At 41.7% G+C, this 20,673-nt stretch overlaps 1 protein-coding gene across 2 annotated transcripts in view; it reads left to right on the top strand.

The window, feature by feature from the left end:
• The window catches only part of si:ch73-22o12.1 (nectin-2), a 76,467-nt gene extending 56,690 nt beyond the window's left edge, over positions 1-19,777 (top strand). The window contains exons 7-10 of one of the 2 annotated variants that reach the window (XM_023429905.2): positions 17,319-17,454; positions 17,643-17,700; positions 17,848-17,937; positions 18,788-19,777. In XM_023429905.2, the coding sequence (XP_023285673.1) occupies positions 17,319-17,454; positions 17,643-17,700; positions 17,848-17,937; positions 18,788-18,979 (476 nt within the window). In that variant the 3' untranslated portion in view covers positions 18,980-19,777. Of the gene's footprint in view, positions 1-17,318; positions 17,455-17,642; positions 17,701-17,844; positions 17,938-18,787 lie in introns of both variants that reach the window. The other variant, XM_023429904.2, reaches the window with a different exon arrangement.
• Positions 19,778-20,673: the final 896 nt, after the last annotated feature.

Genomic DNA, 20,673 nt, shown 5'->3' with positions numbered 1-20,673 from the left:
CAATACAAAATGTTAAAAGGTTGCTTCACCCCAAAGACACATGAGCATCCTGCCTTTTTAGTGTGTAACTGGCCTACTTTCCATTCAGTAACTGTCCTTATCCCTATAAGGCAGTTAGCTCGATCAGACAACATCTGGAGATGGTGAGCCGATCTCAGCCAGATCCAACCAGAAAAGCAGTCTGTACGCAATCCACAGAGCAAGTTGAAAGGTCGCCCAGCTCCACCTCTAGCTCGAACAAACCTGGCAAAAGCTACAAACAGCAGCTGTAGCTATAAAGTCTTCCCTTAAAAATAAAAAAAAATAAAATGATCCAGTCCCTGCCTTAACCCACTGTGGGAAGGATAGAGATAATTAGAATGTTTATTGAATAACAGGGGTAAATCCAAGTGAATGATACACATCACATGTTGCTACTAGGTTTATATAGTGTGGCAGTAGAAATCTGAGTCTGATATCACAGAATATGACCAAATAAAACTACCACACCAGATACCACTACAAGAAAGAGACAGAAAATGTGGTTTGTCATCGTTTGTGTGAACTAAGGTTTTAATACTTAATGCGGTTAGTACAGTCAAACATTGTATAAAACCCTCAGAACTTTATGTGAAATTGTAGCTGAGATCCAAAAATTTCCAAAGATACCTAATATATCTATAGCGTATAAAGACTGAATTTCTCATTCTACAAAATTGCATCATATAGTTTCAGTTAAGAAATGGAAGAAGATGATATATATAGTATCTGATAACTGTCAGACGGAGTGGAGTAAGAGATTTCTTTTCCGCCTTTAAGCTACTTAAGGGGAAATAAAAGAGTAAAGTTGTTTGCATTAATCATGCTTTAGGTTGTGATATGGTTTCTCTTGTTTCACCTCTTTCACAAATGCGTCTGTGCAGGGTGCACAGAAATGCAAAAAGCAATCCTCTTGTCTCACTCCCTTCTCCTTCAACTCTGCTTTCATTACCCTCCTTGTCCCCCAAACTCTCTTGTCGCCTACTCTGCCGCTCCTGCCACAACTGTGTACTGTACAGTTGTGGCCTTTCAGTTCTGGTGTGACGGCTGGCGTGGCAACTGCTGGCTGCCAGCACGTCCTCTGGTGATACATGCGTCGCCGTCAGTCGAAACGGAGCCTGGTGTTTGGTGACATTTAGCGTTTTACCGCAAAAATTATGCATCAGTGTTGACATTCAGCCTTATGCATAAAATTCATGATGTATGTGGCACTTCCTGTAGGCGCTGCAGCGGAGAGAGAGAGGCCAGCAGTACGTCACAGCTGAGGCACGGACACACACGCACACAGACACACACGCACATAGAGCTTATATACAATAGCTGCATTGGGCATACACACTCACCAATAAAAACCACACACATCCTTATGAACCTAGATCATCAAGCTTTATGAACGCATTTGAAAGTTGTTTCCTGTTTTCTTTCCATTCTTGTGTCTTCATTATGGATTCGAGAACAACCCACTACTCATTTATATACACACATACACACGCCTCCTTGTGGTACTTCACTTTATTCATTCTTCGCATATTAATTCTGCGACGACACCTTTTATGATCCCCAATTTATGTCAGCAGTCAGGCAGGCCTCCCCTCTTCGCTGCCTCTCTTATCTCCTCTGCCTCATGTGTCTGTCTTCCTCTACATGTGCGCTCAATGAAACAATGGTACCTTCTGGTAACGAGCAATGAGTTTGTCAGGTTTAAAAAAGGAGAGGAAGACAAATGGAGGGAGGGAACGAGAGGATGTGGAGATAATGGGCTTCTGCGGTGATTAACATTCCAGAGTGGCGCGTCAAAGAAAGTGTGACTGTCCTATTGTGTCTTCACTGACAGCCAAATGAACGGAGGTCTCGGAACCGGTTTCGTCTGTGGCACAGAGGGTAATAAACACACCGTGTCTAATCTGCATCTCGGGTGCCAGGGCGTCTCTCTGTGTGTTTGAGCATCTCTACATGTGTCTCTGTGTAAAATGAGAGTGACACATTCACCCTTTTCTTCTTTTGAAAATAGACCCACATTTACACAATGCAGCCGGCGTGACGGTGAGTGAGCTTCTACCCTCTCAGTCAGTGAATCAGCCGGCTAGCTGACTAACCGGTCATTCAGGCTGTCAGGTGGGATCACCAGCTTTCTGCCATGCTGCCATGACACACCTGTCACCTGGAGCAAGGGGGACCGGGCCTACATAGGTGTGTGTGTGTGTATGTAGCAGGAAATGGTGTTTCGCAAGCTGCTGCTCCATTATATCGAGGATGACATCATTCCTGCTGTGCGAACACTGTTGACATATAGGCTTTACTGAAGTGGTGTTAAGTTGCTTGGCACACAGGTGCAGCTTGCAACCGTGGTTTCCGTCATTAATGCAGTAGACTGTGAGCAAACATCAAGCTTATGAGCATGGATGAAAGACAGATATAAGTATAGTTCTATCTATGACTTCAACTAGAGCTGAAACAGTATGTTGATTGAGCAATTAGTTGATCAACAGAAAATGTGAATTAATCATGAACTATTTTGTTAATCAGTTAATTAAGTCAATCGAGCGAGAATGCCAATCTATCTAGCTCCAGTCTCTCAATTGTGGGGATTTGCTTTAGCTTTTCTTAATTTTTTTGTGATGATAAACAGTCTTTGTTTTAGGGCTTAAAACCAGCTATTTCATGTCTTCAGCAAAATGCGATTGCCATTTTTAATCATTTTCTGACATTTTATATACCAAAGATCAATTGATTGATTAATTGAGAAAAATAATGGTCAGACTAATCAGAAATGAAAATAATAGTTTGATGTAGCCTTAATTTCAACTGTGTATTATTAAAAAAAAAACAAAAAAAACAATATGAAACCGGTTAACTCAGTCAAAGTCTGTCTACGTGGAGATTTAGATGACTTGTTTTACATATTAACAAGCAGTAGTTCGCAGTGAGGATTCATTCATCCATATTCTGCAATGGAAATATAGACCTTCTTCTTATCAACAGAATGAATAATACCAAATATCAGTTACTTGCATCAGAAAGTCTAGGAAACATTTTAATAGGAGCCTCTATTAATCTCAGTGCAGTAGCGCAGGTGACCCCAATCGGACTCAAAACCTTAAACTTGACATCAGTCGGTGCCATTTTGATCTACAAGAGGACCTAGATACAATTCTGCCTCAGGCTTTATCATCAATATTCCTTTCATTTTTCATGCTGGATATAGGCCACAAATGCCTAGCTAATCAGGTAGTCTGTCTGGAGGATGCTCATGGATTCAGAGCTAAGATCAGTTGATTCTCCCCAGTCCCCGACTTTGATCCTAATGTATCATCCGCCCTAAGATCAAAATGTACATCCGACTTTTCGCCGCTGTTCCGCTGTGCTGTGCGTGCACCCGCACACAGTCAGGTGTTCTTTGAAAGCTGAGCAGAGCAGACAGGTTTTTGAGCTAAGTTAAGCCAGGGATTAAGGAGAAATTTACTGCCCATCTAGGTGTGTGTAATGGTGTCTATTTTTGGCTCTGCCTTCAGAGAGGAATGCTTGGTTTTTCTCAGAAAGGCATCAAAACCCCTTGCATCATCCCCGGCTTGCACTTGCTCCCCTCACACAGGTACTTTTGTAATCAACACACACACACGCCGACAGTTTGAGTGCACGCTGTGTCTTCTCTCTATTTATGAGCATTTGTGTGTGTGGGGGTGTGTGTGTGTTTGTGTGTATACATGTTGTCCACACATGTGCTATGTGTGTGTACATGCATGTGACTGTGTTGGGTGTGTATGCGTGCCCCCTCTCTTCTTGCGTGCCTAACTGACTCTGACACATCTGTGGCTTTTCCAGGCGAATCAGGGCCGGTGCCAAACTGCCAAGAAATCAATGCAACAGACTCTGCTCTCCTCCTTTCCCCTCATATTCCTCCCTCTCCCTGCTCCTCTGTCTGCCCCCCTCTTTCTCTCCCTCTTTCTCTCTGTCTCTTCTCTGTCCTTTTTTCTCCCTCTGTCTTGCTCAGAGCCCTTATTAAAAATGGAGTGAGTGTGTGCTGCATATTTAAAATGGTCATGGATGGATTTAAACGGCTGATGGTATTTAGTGTCTCCTCAGGGAGCTGCTATGAGCCCTTAAGCTGACTCCTCTGACTGGAGTCTGACTGACTGGTGAGCACACACTAAACCTCTAATAATGACTTGTGTACACACAGTCATCCCCGGTGCATGCATGCACGTACACACACACACAGGCAGGCAATGCACACGTACACACACACTCTGCTTAGTTGTGACAATGACGCTGGTCACGTCTGTTATGTGTGGAATGGATGCATTGCAATGTGCAGTAGATGGGGTGTGTGTGTGTGTGTGTGTGTGTGTGTGTGTGTGTGTGTGTGTGTAGGCTCATCGGTCAATAACTCATTAGTTTGCCTGCTTTGATGTAGCAGTGTGTAAATGTTTTTAACTGTATTTGAAGACACTCTTCTGGGTTCACAGGCGTGTCTAAGAGTGTGTGTAAGGGACTGTGTGCGTGTGCGTGCATGTGTGTGCGTGCTCTTGACAGCAGTTTGGGTAGATGTCACACTGAGCCCCTTCAGGTCGAGCAGCAAGTGTTTCTGTCATGTTGTCTTTCATGCTGGCTTGGACTTAGGCTCCAATCTGCTCCTAAGTGTCCTTCACTGAAACACTATTGATTACCCCACACACTCTCAAACACTGGACACAAATACTGCTGTTGTGGAATACACACAAACACACGTGCTGATAAATAGCTCCTGCACAGAGGGGAGGGCAGGAGGGTCTGAACAGGCTAAACTGAATGTGAATGTAGTTTGAGTTTGGTAACATCTGAATATGCAGATGAATAGATCTTAAAGAGCATTCCCAATAACTTACCTGCGCCTGCAACCACTTTTGCTTTAGAACAATGAGATCAGTGGCATTGTCTTCGGCGCTTTCCGTACATAGCACATAGCGAAGGATGAGAGCATGGATTTATTCATTATTGATGCCGTGAGGCTTTTTAACAGCTACTTGGCGTAATGTGGTTTGATGTATGTGCGGCAGTTAGATATCTTTCATCCGTGACACGTGAGGGTTAAAGCGTGTCCATAAAATGTGAATATTTGCATCTGTGCACATGCATGAGCAAACGCATCAGTTTGGATGTTGACGTCTGCGTGCACTTGTGCTTTTCAGGCTTGCGCGAAGGCCTCGACACGTGTGTGTGTGTGTGTGTGTGCGTGTGTGTGCATGCTCACATTTATGTGTTTGTCTTTGCGCGTTAAAGATGCTTGGCAGTGAGTTAATGATGTGGTGTGTGATGTATCGTTGACAGAGCTGCACAACAGAAACACTGATGACCTTTGAGAATACTGACATGTAAACAGTTGCAGAAATCAAGCGAGGTACACATTTTCTGGCTTCAAACAACAGTTAGATTTTTTTTTCCCCCCACAGATTTATATACAGAAGCACAGATTTGGTGTGTAGTGTGCGTGTGTGTACATCTTGTGACAGAATATAGGTTGCATCCTTTTTACCGATGCATAAATCACCAGTACTCCATCTCAAGCAGCCAATCAACCGCATTTAAAAACTAATGAAACCATTCTTTATTCCCATACAGATAAATTGTACTTTGTATGCCTTCTTCTCCACCTTTCCATCCCTTCTGTATTCTATTGTCCCTGTCCACCGGCTCCCGGTGGCAATGCATAACTGAATGGCAATGGAGGAAACGTCTTTCTTAATGAGCGTTTGAATTTGAGTTCAGCGAGAGCGTAGTTTTTGGGTGTCTCGACAGCTCGCATTGTTGTGGTTTCTCTCCAGGGGCATGGGATGAAGAGGGAAGTGAATGAATGTGGATAACGTGCAGGGCCATTATGGCTCTGTGTGTCATCAATCAGTAGCTGATGAGAGGCAGTTTGAGGGAGAAATGGGGACTATTACAGCAATGGCACTCTCAGGACCCTGTGCAAGGCTCTTTTTAGGCTGCCTACTTTGCGGTCAACAATACAGCAGATACGACCACAGTAAACAACACATGAAAGGAAATCATTATCCCAACAAAAAACCCACAACAAATCCTGCACAGGGATCATTAGTTTTATGTTATCTCGCTGATAGAGTGGGACATTTTCAACTTTTCGCGTGCCACTCATACTTTTTCTGTTTTTCTTGGATTCCTATCCTTCCTGCACATCTTCAACGTCTACTTCTCCACCCTCCAGCCTGAATGTTCTGTTCACTCAGTTCTCTATGTTCTCTCCTATATGTTCTACACTGCCTTCCTTCCCTCTCCATCTCTGTCTCTTTCTCTGTGCGTTGTTTCCTGTCTGACAGTCTGTGTGAGGAACTTGGTAGGAGGGCGACATGAAGAGCACTCTCATGTGAGTCGGCAAGAGTTGAGAGGAACGAGCGAACTGACTCTCCTCACTTTAGAGAGGGAGGGAGGGAGGGAGGAAAAGGAGCGGTAGCCAAGTCCTAGATGTTATTTTTCCCCCCTTCCTTCTCATTATATCTAACATTTTTGCACAGCAGGCAGCTGAAAAGATTGCAGTACACGGAGGCTATTACAGTGCAACATCCTGGCTGTGGGGGAGAAATCTAAGAGGATAGCAGAGTTTGAGGTTGTATGTGTGGCTGAGTGGTGGGTAATGAGGTGAGAGTCCCTTCTAGCCAGAGGTTAGCAGTGGTTAGGAGGTCAGGTAAACATACCAGCTGCTCCTGACTGCCTGGCCTGAAGGCCGCAGTGACACTAGTGGAGGGGAAGAGAGAGCTGTGGGTGGGGTGGGGTGGGGTGAGGAGAGCGGAAAAATCAGGGCGAGAAAGACGGATGGGAAGCTTGAAGGCATCGTGAGGTAAAAGAAACAGATTGCAACATTTATTGTAAGTTACAGTATTAACACAGGGTTGTTAGATTACCTTCTCAAAGTCACTTTCCATTGCAGCTGCTATCGTTACCTCTGTAACCATAACAACCCGATGACTTTCATGTGTATACAAACATATATTCTTAGTAAAAATGTAGGACACCTGCTGCTATTTAAAAGACCTTTTGAATTTCTCACTTTCACTCTTCCAGGTGTAAAGCTTATTCACTTTCTTGCAGAGCCAAGATGAAACAGTAGTCTGGAGCTATAGAGCCAAGATGTGATTAGCATAGAGAAGCAGGGGGAAACAGCTAGACTGGCTTCAAAAATTCATCTGAAGCTTAATAATTAACACTTTATATCTTGTTTGACTTTGTCTTTAAACTTAAAATGACTGTTTGGGTTTTAACGGTGAGTTACATGTTATAGCTATTTCCTGTCATGTCTGGTTTTGCACAGATTAAACAAATGGGACGCAACGTGTTAATAAGTGAGTTTTAGAGCTGAAGTCAGATTTAGTTTTATTTTTAAGACGGAGCCAGACTTTCCCGCTGCTCTAAGTCTTTATGCTAAACTATGCTAATACAAACATGACACTGGTATTGATCTTTTCTTCTAACTCTCAGCATGAAAGCAAATAAGCGTATTTTTGAATACGTCTAAGTATTTTTGTAAATGTTGAATCCTTAAACGTTTCAAGACGAGGGAAAAATTAATTTTATGATTTATTATATATATATATATATATATATCATTGCAGTAGTATTGGGATTATATGATGATTTTTTTGTGATTGTTGCAAAATTGAATATACAACATGCAGCATTTTAATATCACCACTCTGGCAGTGGTGTAATGTATCATAATTAGTTTAATGTGTTTGATATTTGAAAGTGCTAAAATTGGTGGAGAACTTTCATGTGCTCTTATAGATGTGATGACGAGCTGACCTGTGCTTTTTGAGCACTTGTACCTCTTCTGTTAAGTATCTGCTTGCTTTTTCCAGCTCTACCTGTTACCTCCTACCCTTCTGTGTGTGTGTGTGTGTGTGTGTGTGTGTGTGAGTGTGAGAGAGAGAGAGAGAGAGAGAAAGAAGGAGAAACAGAGTGCTTGTAGAACAACAGATTATTCATGTCCTGAGTGGACAGCTACATTTGGCTAATGCCACCCCGCTTTCTCTGCTGGCTGCAGCCAACCACCTCAGTGCCAGTGTAAAGTGGACTGTAAATATTGACAGGGAGACGGCAAGAGGCGAACAGCGACCTTGTCAGAGAGAGAAAGAAGGAGAGGGAGATGGAGGAGAGGGGATGATGGTGGCATGGAGAGAGAGAGGAGGGAAGAGATGGAGTGAGAGAGGGAGAGAGAGTCCCTGCCTTCTCCCAAGGCAACTGAGTGTGCTTTGATGCACTGTGGCAGGGAACACACTGTCTCCCCGGAGAGGGAGAGCAGCGTCACACACACACACACACACACACACACACACACACAGAGTTTTCATATTACCACCACACAGCTTTTTAAAATGTCAAAATGCGCGCGCACACACTTGCATACACTCTCGCATGCACACTCACTGTACACACTAAGAAATCAAGGTACAGGAATGGACCTATAAGGGTGCAAATGCTTTGTTGCTGCAGCCTTTGAACAAAGGTACATTTTTGTACCTTCTTGTACCTTCTTGTCTGTACTTCGAAAAGAACATTTCTGCACCCCGAGAGACAAAAATTAACCTTTATGTCCTGGTTCAAAAATGTACCCACTGGAAACCTAATTGGTACCAAATGAGTCCAGCTGGACCGACATTTTACACCTTTATGCAGCAAAAATATGCTCTTAAATTCAGAGACAAAAACATTTACAGTTATTCACCACAATCTATTTAAATGACAAACAATTACTTTCTATGTATGAACAAAATCAACATTTTACATCCAAACCAATCCCTTTTCAGAGCATTTCAAACAATATATTGTTTTATTTTTTATCCAATGCATGCGAAACATGAATTGAAATAAATAAAATAAAAATTAAATAGTAGACAGGATAATGATAATAGGCTAATAAAAGGGGAAACCAACTTGGATTTTCCTGGCAGAGTTCCTCCTGCTTTATGATATTTTGATAATCAATGTATTGTTCTGCTAGAACTGATTTGCCCTTAACAAGTTCCATGTTGCACATGATAAAAAGCAGTTTTCAACATTAAGCTGAAACATAAGGGCAAAGGAGTCACTCGCTAATAACTTAGACGCAACAAAACTTCATTTTCCAACTTGGTTTCACACATAGAACATAACAAGTTTAGTAAGTAACACTTATAAAATGTAAATGACTCACATGCAGGGTTAGATTCAATTCCTGCAGCGTTTCAACATGAGGCTTTGTGAGCTGTTCATTAATCAGTTTTAAATGCAAAACACACAGTTTAACACATCCATTTATCCTGACACTTTGTGCAGACTTATTTTCATGTTTACTTTTGTGCCTCTGCACAGCCACCATTAACAGTCATTTACTGATGATTAGTGTGTCAACATGTATTTCTCACTTTCAGTGTAAGCCACATATCTGACTAGAGCATTGACAGGTGACTTGAGTTCAAGGGGGCAAAAAAATCCTTTCTGGTGATACTTGCACAACACTAAGCGTTCCATTCATCTTCCCTTGGGTTGCACTATCCAAGTCCGCAGGGGCTCCAAGAGGGAGCACCAATGCAAACAGTAAATACAAATAAATAAAATGAAATGGGGAGTAGTGATGATGGCAAGTGGAAGTGTTTTACTCTGCTTCACTGAAAGTTACTTGATTAAAAGACTAAAATCACTCTGAAGCTAATAAGAGTGTAGGTTATCTAAGGAGCCATAACGTGTTTGATGTAGTTAGCTAGCTACCATTACGTTATAGTAGCCTGAGTTAGGCTTGTAAGAGTTAGCTAGCTAGCTAACAGTAGCATGAAGGCCCAGTTACTTAGCCCTGGATTTTCCTTTCCGTTTCTTCATTCATTTGTATTCCAGCTTCAATTATTTTCTTAATGAGTTCATCTGTGGACAAGCTCGACAAAGCAGGAAAAACAACTGACATTTTCACTCTCTCAGGTGCCATTTCATGTGCGAGAAGGCAATGGGAGATGAACCCTGCTGGTTTTCCGAGTAAAGACCTGAGGGTGATATCCTCCTGGCATTTCAATAGAACAACCATATCATGATCCTACAATATTATTTGAACTATTCAGTTATCATTTGCATAATAACATAACAATGTAAAGACTAGCTGAAATCACTTAACTGCACACCCAGCTAAATTATTAATGAAGCTCATAAAATTACCCTCAGGCTTCACAGACCAAGAACTGAATGGAAATTTACCTTGTAGCCTATTTTATTTCAATAAACCCAACTTTCTATTTAAATAAAGATTTTGTGATTCACTGATTCACAACATCATTTGCTTGTAGCTAAAGCTTGTTAAAAGTAGAATTATGTACCTTTTCCTGTCAGCAATGATTTTGTAAAAGTAAACAGAGGTCCACAGTTGTTACCTGACAGCTTGCTTTTCTCAAAAATGGGTGAAGAAATTATACCTCTATTTCTGTCTGTGTGTGTGTGTGTGTGTGTGTGTGTGTGTGTGTGCGCGCGCGCGCGCGCGCACGTACACATGAAGTTGCAGTGTCAGTGACATAAATTTAATCCTCAGACAGTTGAAATGAACGAGGCTGAGCTCTGGAATCACAGTAGATTAGAAATGACCAGCATCACTGATCTGCCCAGACCAAAAACCCTGGCAACAGCATCGAGTACACAAACCCACACAAACATTTCAGTCAGCGTTTCCCTCAGTCAAATTGGTCGCCGTTGAGCTGGTCATGTTGTCCGAATGAGCACAATCAATTTGGATCCGATTTGTTTTCTGCTGAAATGAATTGTAATGGCATCATAAGTGCAGTGAATAGTAAATGACAATGATGGCGACAGTGATTGTGGTAGTGGGTGTAGCAGGTCTTCAACTGCCATAAAATTAATGTCAGAGGTAGGTGCAGCACTCAGCACTGTGGCACTTGCATTGATTGTGAATAATTTAAGTGAGTGTGCGTAGGTGTAGATGTGTGTGTGTGTTCATGTATGTTTCCTGTCAGTTTAGCCACAGGCTTTACTTAGCTCTATTTATTTCTAGCTTTGCTTTTTCTCTTTCTTTCTTCTGGCCACTTTCAGCCACTCTCTCTTCTTGTCGTCCCCTCACTAAATTCTGTCCAGTTATCTATGCTGTTGATAACTGGGTTACTGTATTACCAGGTGTACACGCAGCTCAACCTGAGTGAATACGTCAATAGATAGATAGGGTGTGTGTGTGTTATACCAAGTTAACCTCAGAATCTAAAGGCTAGGATTTCTCTTTTCTCTTAGAGAGCAATGAGATTACATGTACTGTTCTTTATCTTAATCTCTCTCAGAGGCCATCAATTCATTCGGTCCTAATCTCATCTCCAGGCACTCTGCTGTGTCTGTGGTAGCCTTGTGTTTTTCTATGCTGGGCGGTACCGTAGCCTGTATCTCAGCTGAGTTCAAAAGACTCGGATTTCAGCTGAAACCAGTTTTTCTCGTTACATTCAAAGTTTGCATTAAAGGGCAAACCTTTGCTGAAACTTAACTTTCCACTGACATCTTAAAAACAACAAAGAAAATCTTGCTGATATTAAAAGAGAATTCTAAATCAAAAAAATGTTTGCTCCTTCAAAGACATTAATGTTGGTGGTGTGATCAAACGCAGTGGATTTATATAATTAAATAGACATTTCTCACTTTACTGAAAAGCATACTGGAGAGTGACTTGGAAGATGTGAGGCAGAAAATGGGGGGAAGACTACACACAGTGAAAATTCACAAGCAGGACAATCCCACAACGTCACCGCCACATGGCCAAGGCTACAGCCCGCTGAGCCAACAGCACTCCTCAGGCTTGGGATATTTTGGTCAACTGTCCCTTTTAAAAAGTCAAGCTAACCCATTAGGAATGAATTTGATCATCAGCTACAGTAGGATTGTTTTTTTCTGGTGACCAGTGGCTTGCTAATCTTTTAAGCCAAGGCCAACCACATGTATATCTGAACCTTTTCTCCAGTGGATCTGTGGGACTCTGGAAAAGATGAGAATTTCCGATTTCAACATTGATTAGTAGGCTTTCAGTGCAATAAAATCTTGTGTAGGTGTGTGCAAATGCTGTGTGTGCCTGTGTGTGCAAGGTTTTTCCGAAGAGGTCAGGGAGGGTAATAAAAACAGGCTTATCTCTACTCATTAGGCACAGGAGATAAGAGATGCAGGGGGAGACGCTGCAGATTTGTGCTGTTGTATTACCGGGCCAAACAAGTGAATCCCAAATTACACCAGAGATGGAGCAGGATGACAGGAAAGAGGGATGATGGGAGTGAAGGAGGGATGGATGGAAGTGGACGAGAGGGGAGGAGGCAGAGATAAATGCAGCAAAAGCCCGGCCTGTGCGGGGAAGCTGAGGATAGGCCAGCATGTTAACCTTAATCCCTTCAGGGATAGGAGTAAACACATAGGAATAGAGAACAAGGGACTGAGTGGAAAAAGAAAGGGATGTGAGATCTTTGTCTTCCCACTCTCTCCTTCATCCTCTCAGTGTGTGATCAGCCAGTTGCAGGCAGCAGCCGGGAAATCCCTCTGTACTTATCTGAAGCCAGCCTCTTAATCATAGCCTTCATCTAACTTGTCTCTTCCTGCTGCCTCTCCCTGGTTTCCTGTTTTTATCTTTCTTTTTTTTTTTATTCTTCTCCTCTCACCTCCTCGCTTCTCAATGTCGCCCCCAACCCCCCAACCCCCAACTCCACTGTTAGGACCCCATCGTCTATCCTTGACTCATTTCCTTTTTCGTAGAGTACTCTCCCCTCGTTTCAGCTTCCCCGTCAGTGACTCATATGCGGCGAGGTTTTAAAGGAGTGCTGCTGATCTGTCTCCTGAACACCCCCCCCCCCTAAAAGTATTTTGAGAGAGAAATGAAGAGAGTAGAGGTGAAACTGAAAAAACTCTAGCCACCGGCTGCAGATCTGTGGCCAGGATTCAGCCATGCATCCTAAAGCTCAAGAGATTCCGGTGGTATTTTCAACTTGCTGAAGTGGTTCTGCGGTAATTTCAGACACTTTCAGCCAACCATCCAGCCTCATCTCCTCTTCCCTCACTCCTACTCCCATCCTCCCCTTCCTCTCCTGTTCCCCCGTGGGAGAACGTTGGTCTATGGATGACTGGCTGGCCATGCAGGCAAGGGCGAGTGATGGAGGGCTCACGTATAGGAAGGCGTACATGTGTATCTGACTGGATGGTCCCTGCATTGATCTGCTCACAGGAATGGAGCTGACCTTTAGTTGAGTTTGAACTGTGGACCATCTTATTCACAGTAAAGGAAAAACACGACACGGTTGAGTTGGAATATAGAGAACTGCTCTCTGCCTCGGGGCTCCTCTCCACTGAAATAAATTTGGTGTTATTCTGTATGTGCGCTTGTCTCTTTTTATATTTAAATATGTGTATCTTTGTGCACGCATGTGATGTATGTCTGGAGAGGAAAGGCAGCGGGGCAAAGGGCACACTGCAGACCAGCGTGTTTGTGTAAATATGTCAGACTGAGTGACGAGGATACAGCACAGGAAGCCAGCTGCTCCTTTGATACAATGCCTTTTGCTTGTGTTTGCATACACTGGTGTGTATTCTGGGTTTGCATGGGTGTATGTACCATATTAATGTACTCTGTATATGTGGATAAATGTGTGCCTGGTTGTGTGTCCTTGCCAAAGAGCTTTAAACAGGCCCAGCAGATGTACAGTACACGCACACGCACACGCACACACACACACACACACACACACACACACACACACACACTCTTCTCTCTCTCTCACTCCGTCTGGGATATTTCATTAGTGCAAGACATGGCTGGTGTCCAGGGCCAACACAGAGGGCATGCTCTCGAGTCAAGTCATTCACACACAAGAACTGCACCTCAATCCTCAAAATTGGCCTTTTTTCCCGCAGCTCTCTCTTCTCTATCAGAGGTTATCTGAGAGGAAAGAACAGCTTTCTACCTGAAACCTGCTGAGTGAAAATGGCATTTGTTGGATAATGACGCCAGTGAGATAAGGGGAGGGGGTGGTGGTGGGGACCCTATAGCACTTCAAAAAAAAATCCCAGGAGCCAAAATGGAGGAAGGAGGTGTGATGATAAACAGACGCGGCACTGAAATGAGGAAGCAAGAACACAAAACACTCGAAAGACAAGGCAGGTATCAGGATGAGGATTTAAGTGCCCTGTGGCTGTTCGGTGCTGTGCTATTGAAGTGACACAGCACCACCATGTGGCAATTGGCTCGTGTTACAGGAAGTCGATTTCACTGTATGTGAATAGATGTGATGCATCTGATGCCAAGTTTCAGTTTCACCAGTTGGATGAAGCCTGAATGTCAGCTCATAAGGCACGTCCAGTCTGTATATAGTTTGATATTTTATGAAGGCACCCTGGCCTTTTGTTCGTGTGTTTTTCTCTGCAAATCATCTCTCCATTCCCACTAAATTATTTAATGGAAAATGAAAAACACCCCCACTGTAGGACCATTGTGACTTTGTAAATGCCACAGTAAAACATTCTGCACTCTCCTTCATGACAGTCCTTGTAAAGAATCTGACTAATTATTTAGCGTAGCTCATTTTAAAGTTCATCTTTTTTGTACTTTTAGACCCCAAAGATTATGTTTTATGGCTGAGTTTTACAAGCTCGGTTAGACACTTTTAAGATTCAGGTTGTTGCATGAATAATTATTTTTAATTTCCTGCAGCTCAGCCTGAATTTCCTCTGCCACATAATAGCTGCTTGCTCTCATCTATTTTAATACAGATATTCTACAAACTATTCATTGCATTTTTGCAATAAATTTTATGTTGGTTGATACTGACAAAATAAAACAGATTTTGACTAAATAAATGATTTGAATTTTATATTTCGGATATTATTGTTGATTACAATTAAAATGTAGAGAATCGTATCAGTTTACTGTAGTGCAGCCTTTAAGAAGAGAACTTAGTAATGTAATATACTAACCAGTATCCCAGAGAATATATATTCTCATATCACAGCACTAATATAAAATTAAATCAAGTATTCCTTAAAAAATAATTAAAATGCATTTCACTATATATTTATACTGCTACTACTAAAACATAAAATACAGCCTGTTCTACATGAATCAAATTCAAAATTATTTTTGTTCCTTTATCAGTTTATGCAGCTTGTGTCTTACTAACAAAGTGAAAGTAGTTCTTAAGGTACTAGAAAGGCGTTGAAAATTCCTGTTTGATTTGAATCTTGAGAATGAAACGCATAATAAATAAATGAAACACATATTGTGAATGAGTGCCATGGCGGTTTGCGTCCTTACAGAGGCATAAAACTACTTTAGATGCAATGAGGGCACCACATGTTGGTTTTGTTCCCAAGATAAGAGGAATGTAACTTTTCCGCAAAGGGAAAAAACAATGGAAAACTTATTTGTACCCCACAGACTAAATCCAAGAACATAATTAACTCGGTTCACCCTATCAAACGAAGATTTTCTCTTCATTATATCCAGGGAACCATTTTGTTTCATCTTTAACGAGTCGCAAAGCTTTGTGATTATTGTTGTGACTCAGCAGATTAAGGTGCATATTGTGCTTCTTTTTTTTTTTTATCTTTCGTTTTCTCATTCCCATGTTTTATTTTACTCTCCCATGTATCAAAAAAAAAACCAAATTCTAACAATAACATGATAATAAAAAAAACTAAAAAAACAACTAATGTTCATATGTCCATTGTGCAGGCGGCACACAGACACCTACAAGTACAGGCTTTATAAATGAATTAGCACAGTGAAAAACGTAAAAGCGAGAGGACAACCAACGCGAGTGTAAAGGGGAGATCATGTGCGATCAGCAGTAAGAGATAATGTACTGGGTGGTGATGTGTGGAAGGGAACAGAGATGATCATTAGGACACTTTTGTGTGTGTGAAAGAATGAAAATTATTTTAAGAGATATTCAAAGCAGTCTATTGTTAGAGGAGAATTGTAATTAGGGGACTAACAACATTCAATCATGACCCTTCCAATTACTAGGACCAGGGTTTGTTCTCATCAAATGAGCTTCAGATCCTCTCTGCCCTTTACCACCCCTCATTAGCATAATCCCCTGGGAATACGGGGGGGATAATGAGCCTGGTTGCACCTTCAGTAAACACACGTGTGTGTGCTTGCGTGCGTGCGTTGTGTGTGTGTGTCTGCGTTCGGTTCACATTCAGTGTGGTCATGGTTCATTAGTGGAACCTCTGCATGATTCCTCTGGTTCATCTTAATCACCCATGTGACTCGACACTCTAATCAAGACCCTTTCTGCACACACACACACACACACACACACACACACACACACACACACACACACACTTACTTCTTTGCTGAGCGTCTTTATTTTTTTCATTATGAAGCCACTCTTAGTCACGGGTCTTACAGAGTGCAGCAACTTCAATTATCTGACCTACACTCTTGTACTGATTGTGACTTCTGTTAACGTTTGTTAAATTAGTGGTTCCCAACTTAGAGGGCAGGACTTCTTAATGTGGCCTCAAAATAAATCTAAGCAGTTGACAGGGAAGATGTTAAAACATAATTTTGTTTCACAAAAAGGTTTTTTTTTTTCCCCCAAACTTTTATTTAGTTTGATTGTCCAGTTTCATTCTAAAGCTTGGCAATATGCTAGCATGATAAACAATCTGAACTCAAGGCTCACTTACTTTGCTGTTCTCAAAGCTCTCAGCTGCATCCCACAGCCTTCTTCTTATTTTAAAGAAATAGAAAGAAATCTGTGAAGATCAATACTGCTCTTAAATCGGTTTTATTGGATCCGAGCTGGAAGTTATTGGTCTCAGCCAACAAGTAGTCTGGCATAGACAAAAAGCTAATTGTTGCTTTTTCATTTAGATTTTTGTATGAATCAAACAAATGAGATGTAACATTTTAAGTACTGAGCTTTAGGGGGCTGGTAGGATGATTTTGTTACCTTTAGACAGACAGACAGGGAATAAGCATATTTCCCAAAATGTCAAACTATTCCTTTAACTATTGCTTTTTCATGTAAAATACTACATAGTTTTTTCTTCTGTGGTTTCTAAAAGTCAGTTAAATGTAACAATTTCTATCACTGCTCGCAGCTCACTGACACACACAGCCAGTGACAAAGAGCTTGAGTAGACACGGCTTTATCTTGGGGGCTCACAAGGCAAAAAGGTCACGAAGCGTTGTGTTAAATAAAATTTCTTATGGAATAGATTTTAGCAGTCCCTCTCAGCCAAACGAGGAAATCATGTCCACTTCATTGATGTTGTGTTTTCTCTCTTTCTTTCCCCTCTTCTTTTACCAGGTACTCGTCTTCCAGAGAAAGGTCCTACTACAGGCAGCATCATAGGAGCCATCATTGGAGTCATTATACTGCTGGCCATCATTGGAACAGCCATCGCCATGTACCGCAAACACCGCAACAACCAACTCAATGGAGAGTGAGTATCTGTTTGACTGAGTGAGTGTGGATGACTCTACAGTTCAGTTCACTGTTGTTTTTTTTTCATGCTCAGATGTTTGTTCTGTGTGTTATTTGCAAATCGCTCCATTAGATGTAATGCCACGCAGCGTGTCTCCTCTTTTTGTGACTCACTAAACATGACAGCTGTGTGTTTTTGTGTTTCAGTGGTCCACCCAAGTACAAGCCCCCTCCCCCTAAGAAGACCGACAGCTCCACTAACGGGGTGAGTCAGCATCGACAAATGCCTGTAATAAGGATAACAGTATCATTGACTAAATTGTGATGTCAGATTGTGAAAAACTGTGAGCAGAGCCATCAGATTTGATTCTGTCCCCTGAAATATACTGAGTCATGTGTGTGTCCTCAGCAGGGGAACGCAAGCTATGCCCCAGTGGTTGAGGACAGATCGAGGACTCTGCAGGAGGATTACCACAGTACCCAGAGTGCTGAGCCAGTCACGGTAAAGATACACAGTGATTGAAACTGCAAAGCTGATATAAATTTGGATCACTGCAACTTTTTTTTTTCCATTATTGTTTTTTTTTTTTTCTCTCTGACTTTGAGACACAAACAGAACACGGCGTAGACAAGTATGAACTTCTAGAAAAAGTTCTAGAAAAAGGAAATACATCACATCACTATTTTCCAGTGCACCTTGCTTCATTCATGTCACCTTCATTAGGGCGTCGTCTGAGGTTGTTTCTGGTTTTTATTCATTCATTACAATCTCTTTAACACTGCTGGGTCCATTAGTGGGTCTGTTGGTACACGGTATGTGCGGCAGAAAGTTTGTTCTACTGACAGAGAGAACGTCTTAGAATATAATGTAACACAGAATGTATAAACAATTTCAATATAATGCAGTGTTTAATTAACACTTTGCTTGTTGCAAATTGTGGAAAATTATTTTGACTGTAGTCGATATGTGAATTCACAGATGAATTATTTATTTGTGTTATTATATCATTTTATCTTCCCACCCCCGAGAATGAAATCAGGTGGATGAGCTGCACTCTCATTCACGGAGGAGTATCTAAGATGAGCCTGATATGCGGCCATTTTTTCACCACTCTATTTTTGGGCAGTGATTCAGAGGTCTGGAACCAGGCTGATCTCATGATTGGATTTTAATAAAAATTTTGGTTGATGGTGTGTGTCACTGTGCCCATTTGAGTACTGCTAATAATACACTGAGCACACAGTAACAGTTTATTCTCTGGTACTGCTGAAAACAAGGTGCCGTGTTCTTTTGTGGCCCGATTACGATACATGAGTGATGAGATCTTTACTGTTGCCTTATGTCTTGGCAGGACCTGGATGCCTACCATGACGACGAGGAGAGGGACCATTATTACTCTGCTGCCCCCTCTGGCTGGGATGATCCCGGAAACAACGAGGTCCCGCCTCCCTACGTGCGCACAGACAGTGACCCCCAGGATGAATACCGGGGCCCCTATGTCAACCGTGGGGACAGCTTTGTGTCTCCAGCCATGTTTGTGTGATGAGAGGGGCGTGAGAAACCACAGAGGATGTGTGTAAATATGTGTGCATGTGAGACTGAGTGAGTGCTCATTTCTGCTCATAGAGTGAGATCTGTCATAGGAGAGTGAAAACTTGTGAATGTGAACATTTGAGGCTTAGCTGTAAATTTTCAAGTTCATCCACTGCAGAGCTGCTGAGTTCTGTTTTGCCTTTTTCTTGTTTAAAAATATTTATAGATAGATAGTCTGTCCTATGAAATAATCTGGTTGAATTGCGTGTTGCTCTTTTGAGAAATCAACAATTTTTAAGCCCTGATCAAGCTTAAGCCAGCAAGATACAAAATATTGCTAATGTAGCTACTATATGCTCAACTGCACCCTACAGCTATAGGAATATAATGACATTATTTTTCTTAAACTGCAGATAAATCATAGACAAGGTTGTTTTAAATACCATATTATGTTGAATGTAACATCATAGTCAGGACATGAATATGTTTTGTGTGCACTGTTGCATGACAAGAGCGTGAAACGGTTCCTTGTTTGGTGAACAGTAAACTGCTTTGCATTATTCAATGTGGAGCTGTCACACACGTTATGGGTTGGTTAGCAGAAGCACAATAAGTGGGTGTTACATGTTACCTCTTTCTAGTTGTATCTGTCTGCTGCTGTTGGTTTCCAAACCCAGGTGGCGTGATGTCGGTGTAAAACAGGCGCCCTCTGTGAAGAAGCTTTTAGCTGCAGTTAATCAGGCAGCACCAAGACGAGACCCACAGACCGTGACGACATCGGGATGTAAACTGGGGGGGGGGGGGGGGGGGGGGGGGGTTGTGTTAATGTTTGTGTTTGATTTTTTATTGTTTGTTTGTTTTTTTACGCTTTATTTTTTTGTTATGATTTCTGCGTCCAGCCTTTGCCTTCTTTGTGAAATTTCAATGACTCAGCTCAGCTCAGCTCAGGAGGTAGCAAATAAAAAAAGGAGCTGGTGAGTGATTGAACTTGATGGCACTGGCCTATAACCTAGCTGTGACATTAGATTTTTTTTTTTTTTACTTGCATTCATCCATCCTGAAAGCCATAGTAAAACAACATTCAGTTGCTCAAAAAGTGAGTTGGCACAGTGCTGTATTTTTCGTGTCATCTTTTACTTCAAAATAACTGTAAACTTTTGTGACTATTTCTTTTTTTTTTTTTTATATTCACTTTGTCTAACAGCATGCTCAAATGGATTAGGATAAATCTGGATTATGTCCATGAAATCTGGTGCAATTCATCTCTCTATTGGAGGATTAAATAGTTCTTTATGGAGCTCAAACTGGGGTTGACACAGAGCTTGCTAGTATACTGACATGTCTGTCCATTATCAGGGTGAGGGGTTAAACGGGTCAGTAATACTTAGTCAGAATTTGTATTCTAGTCCATCATGAACTCAAAGGTGTCTTAATGTGTGTTAGTGCCAAGCAGGTGTTTATTTTATCAAATTGCCTTGTGAGAAAAGCTATTTTCTCTCTTGCTGAATGATGTTGGTTTTAATCTGTTTTGATCTTAATTAATTGTGTTTTCATAGTTATAATGACAATTGCTCATTCAATTCAATAAACATTTACATTGTGATCCTCATTAAATCAGTGAACCTTACCTTGTCATTTCTTTGTTCATTGCAACATCTGTTATTTTTCACCTCGGTTGTAATTCCAACATTTCACCATGTGGTA

Source organism: Seriola lalandi, unplaced genomic scaffold (assembly GCF_002814215.2).
Source record: "Seriola lalandi dorsalis isolate HSWRI2012SDOR001 ecotype SW California unplaced genomic scaffold, Sedor1 jcf7180002054900, whole genome shotgun sequence".
NCBI lineage: Eukaryota > Metazoa > Chordata > Actinopteri > Carangiformes > Carangidae > Seriola > Seriola lalandi.
The sequence above is the reverse complement of the archived record's forward strand: the minus strand, read 5'-3'. Positions and strand labels throughout refer to the sequence as shown.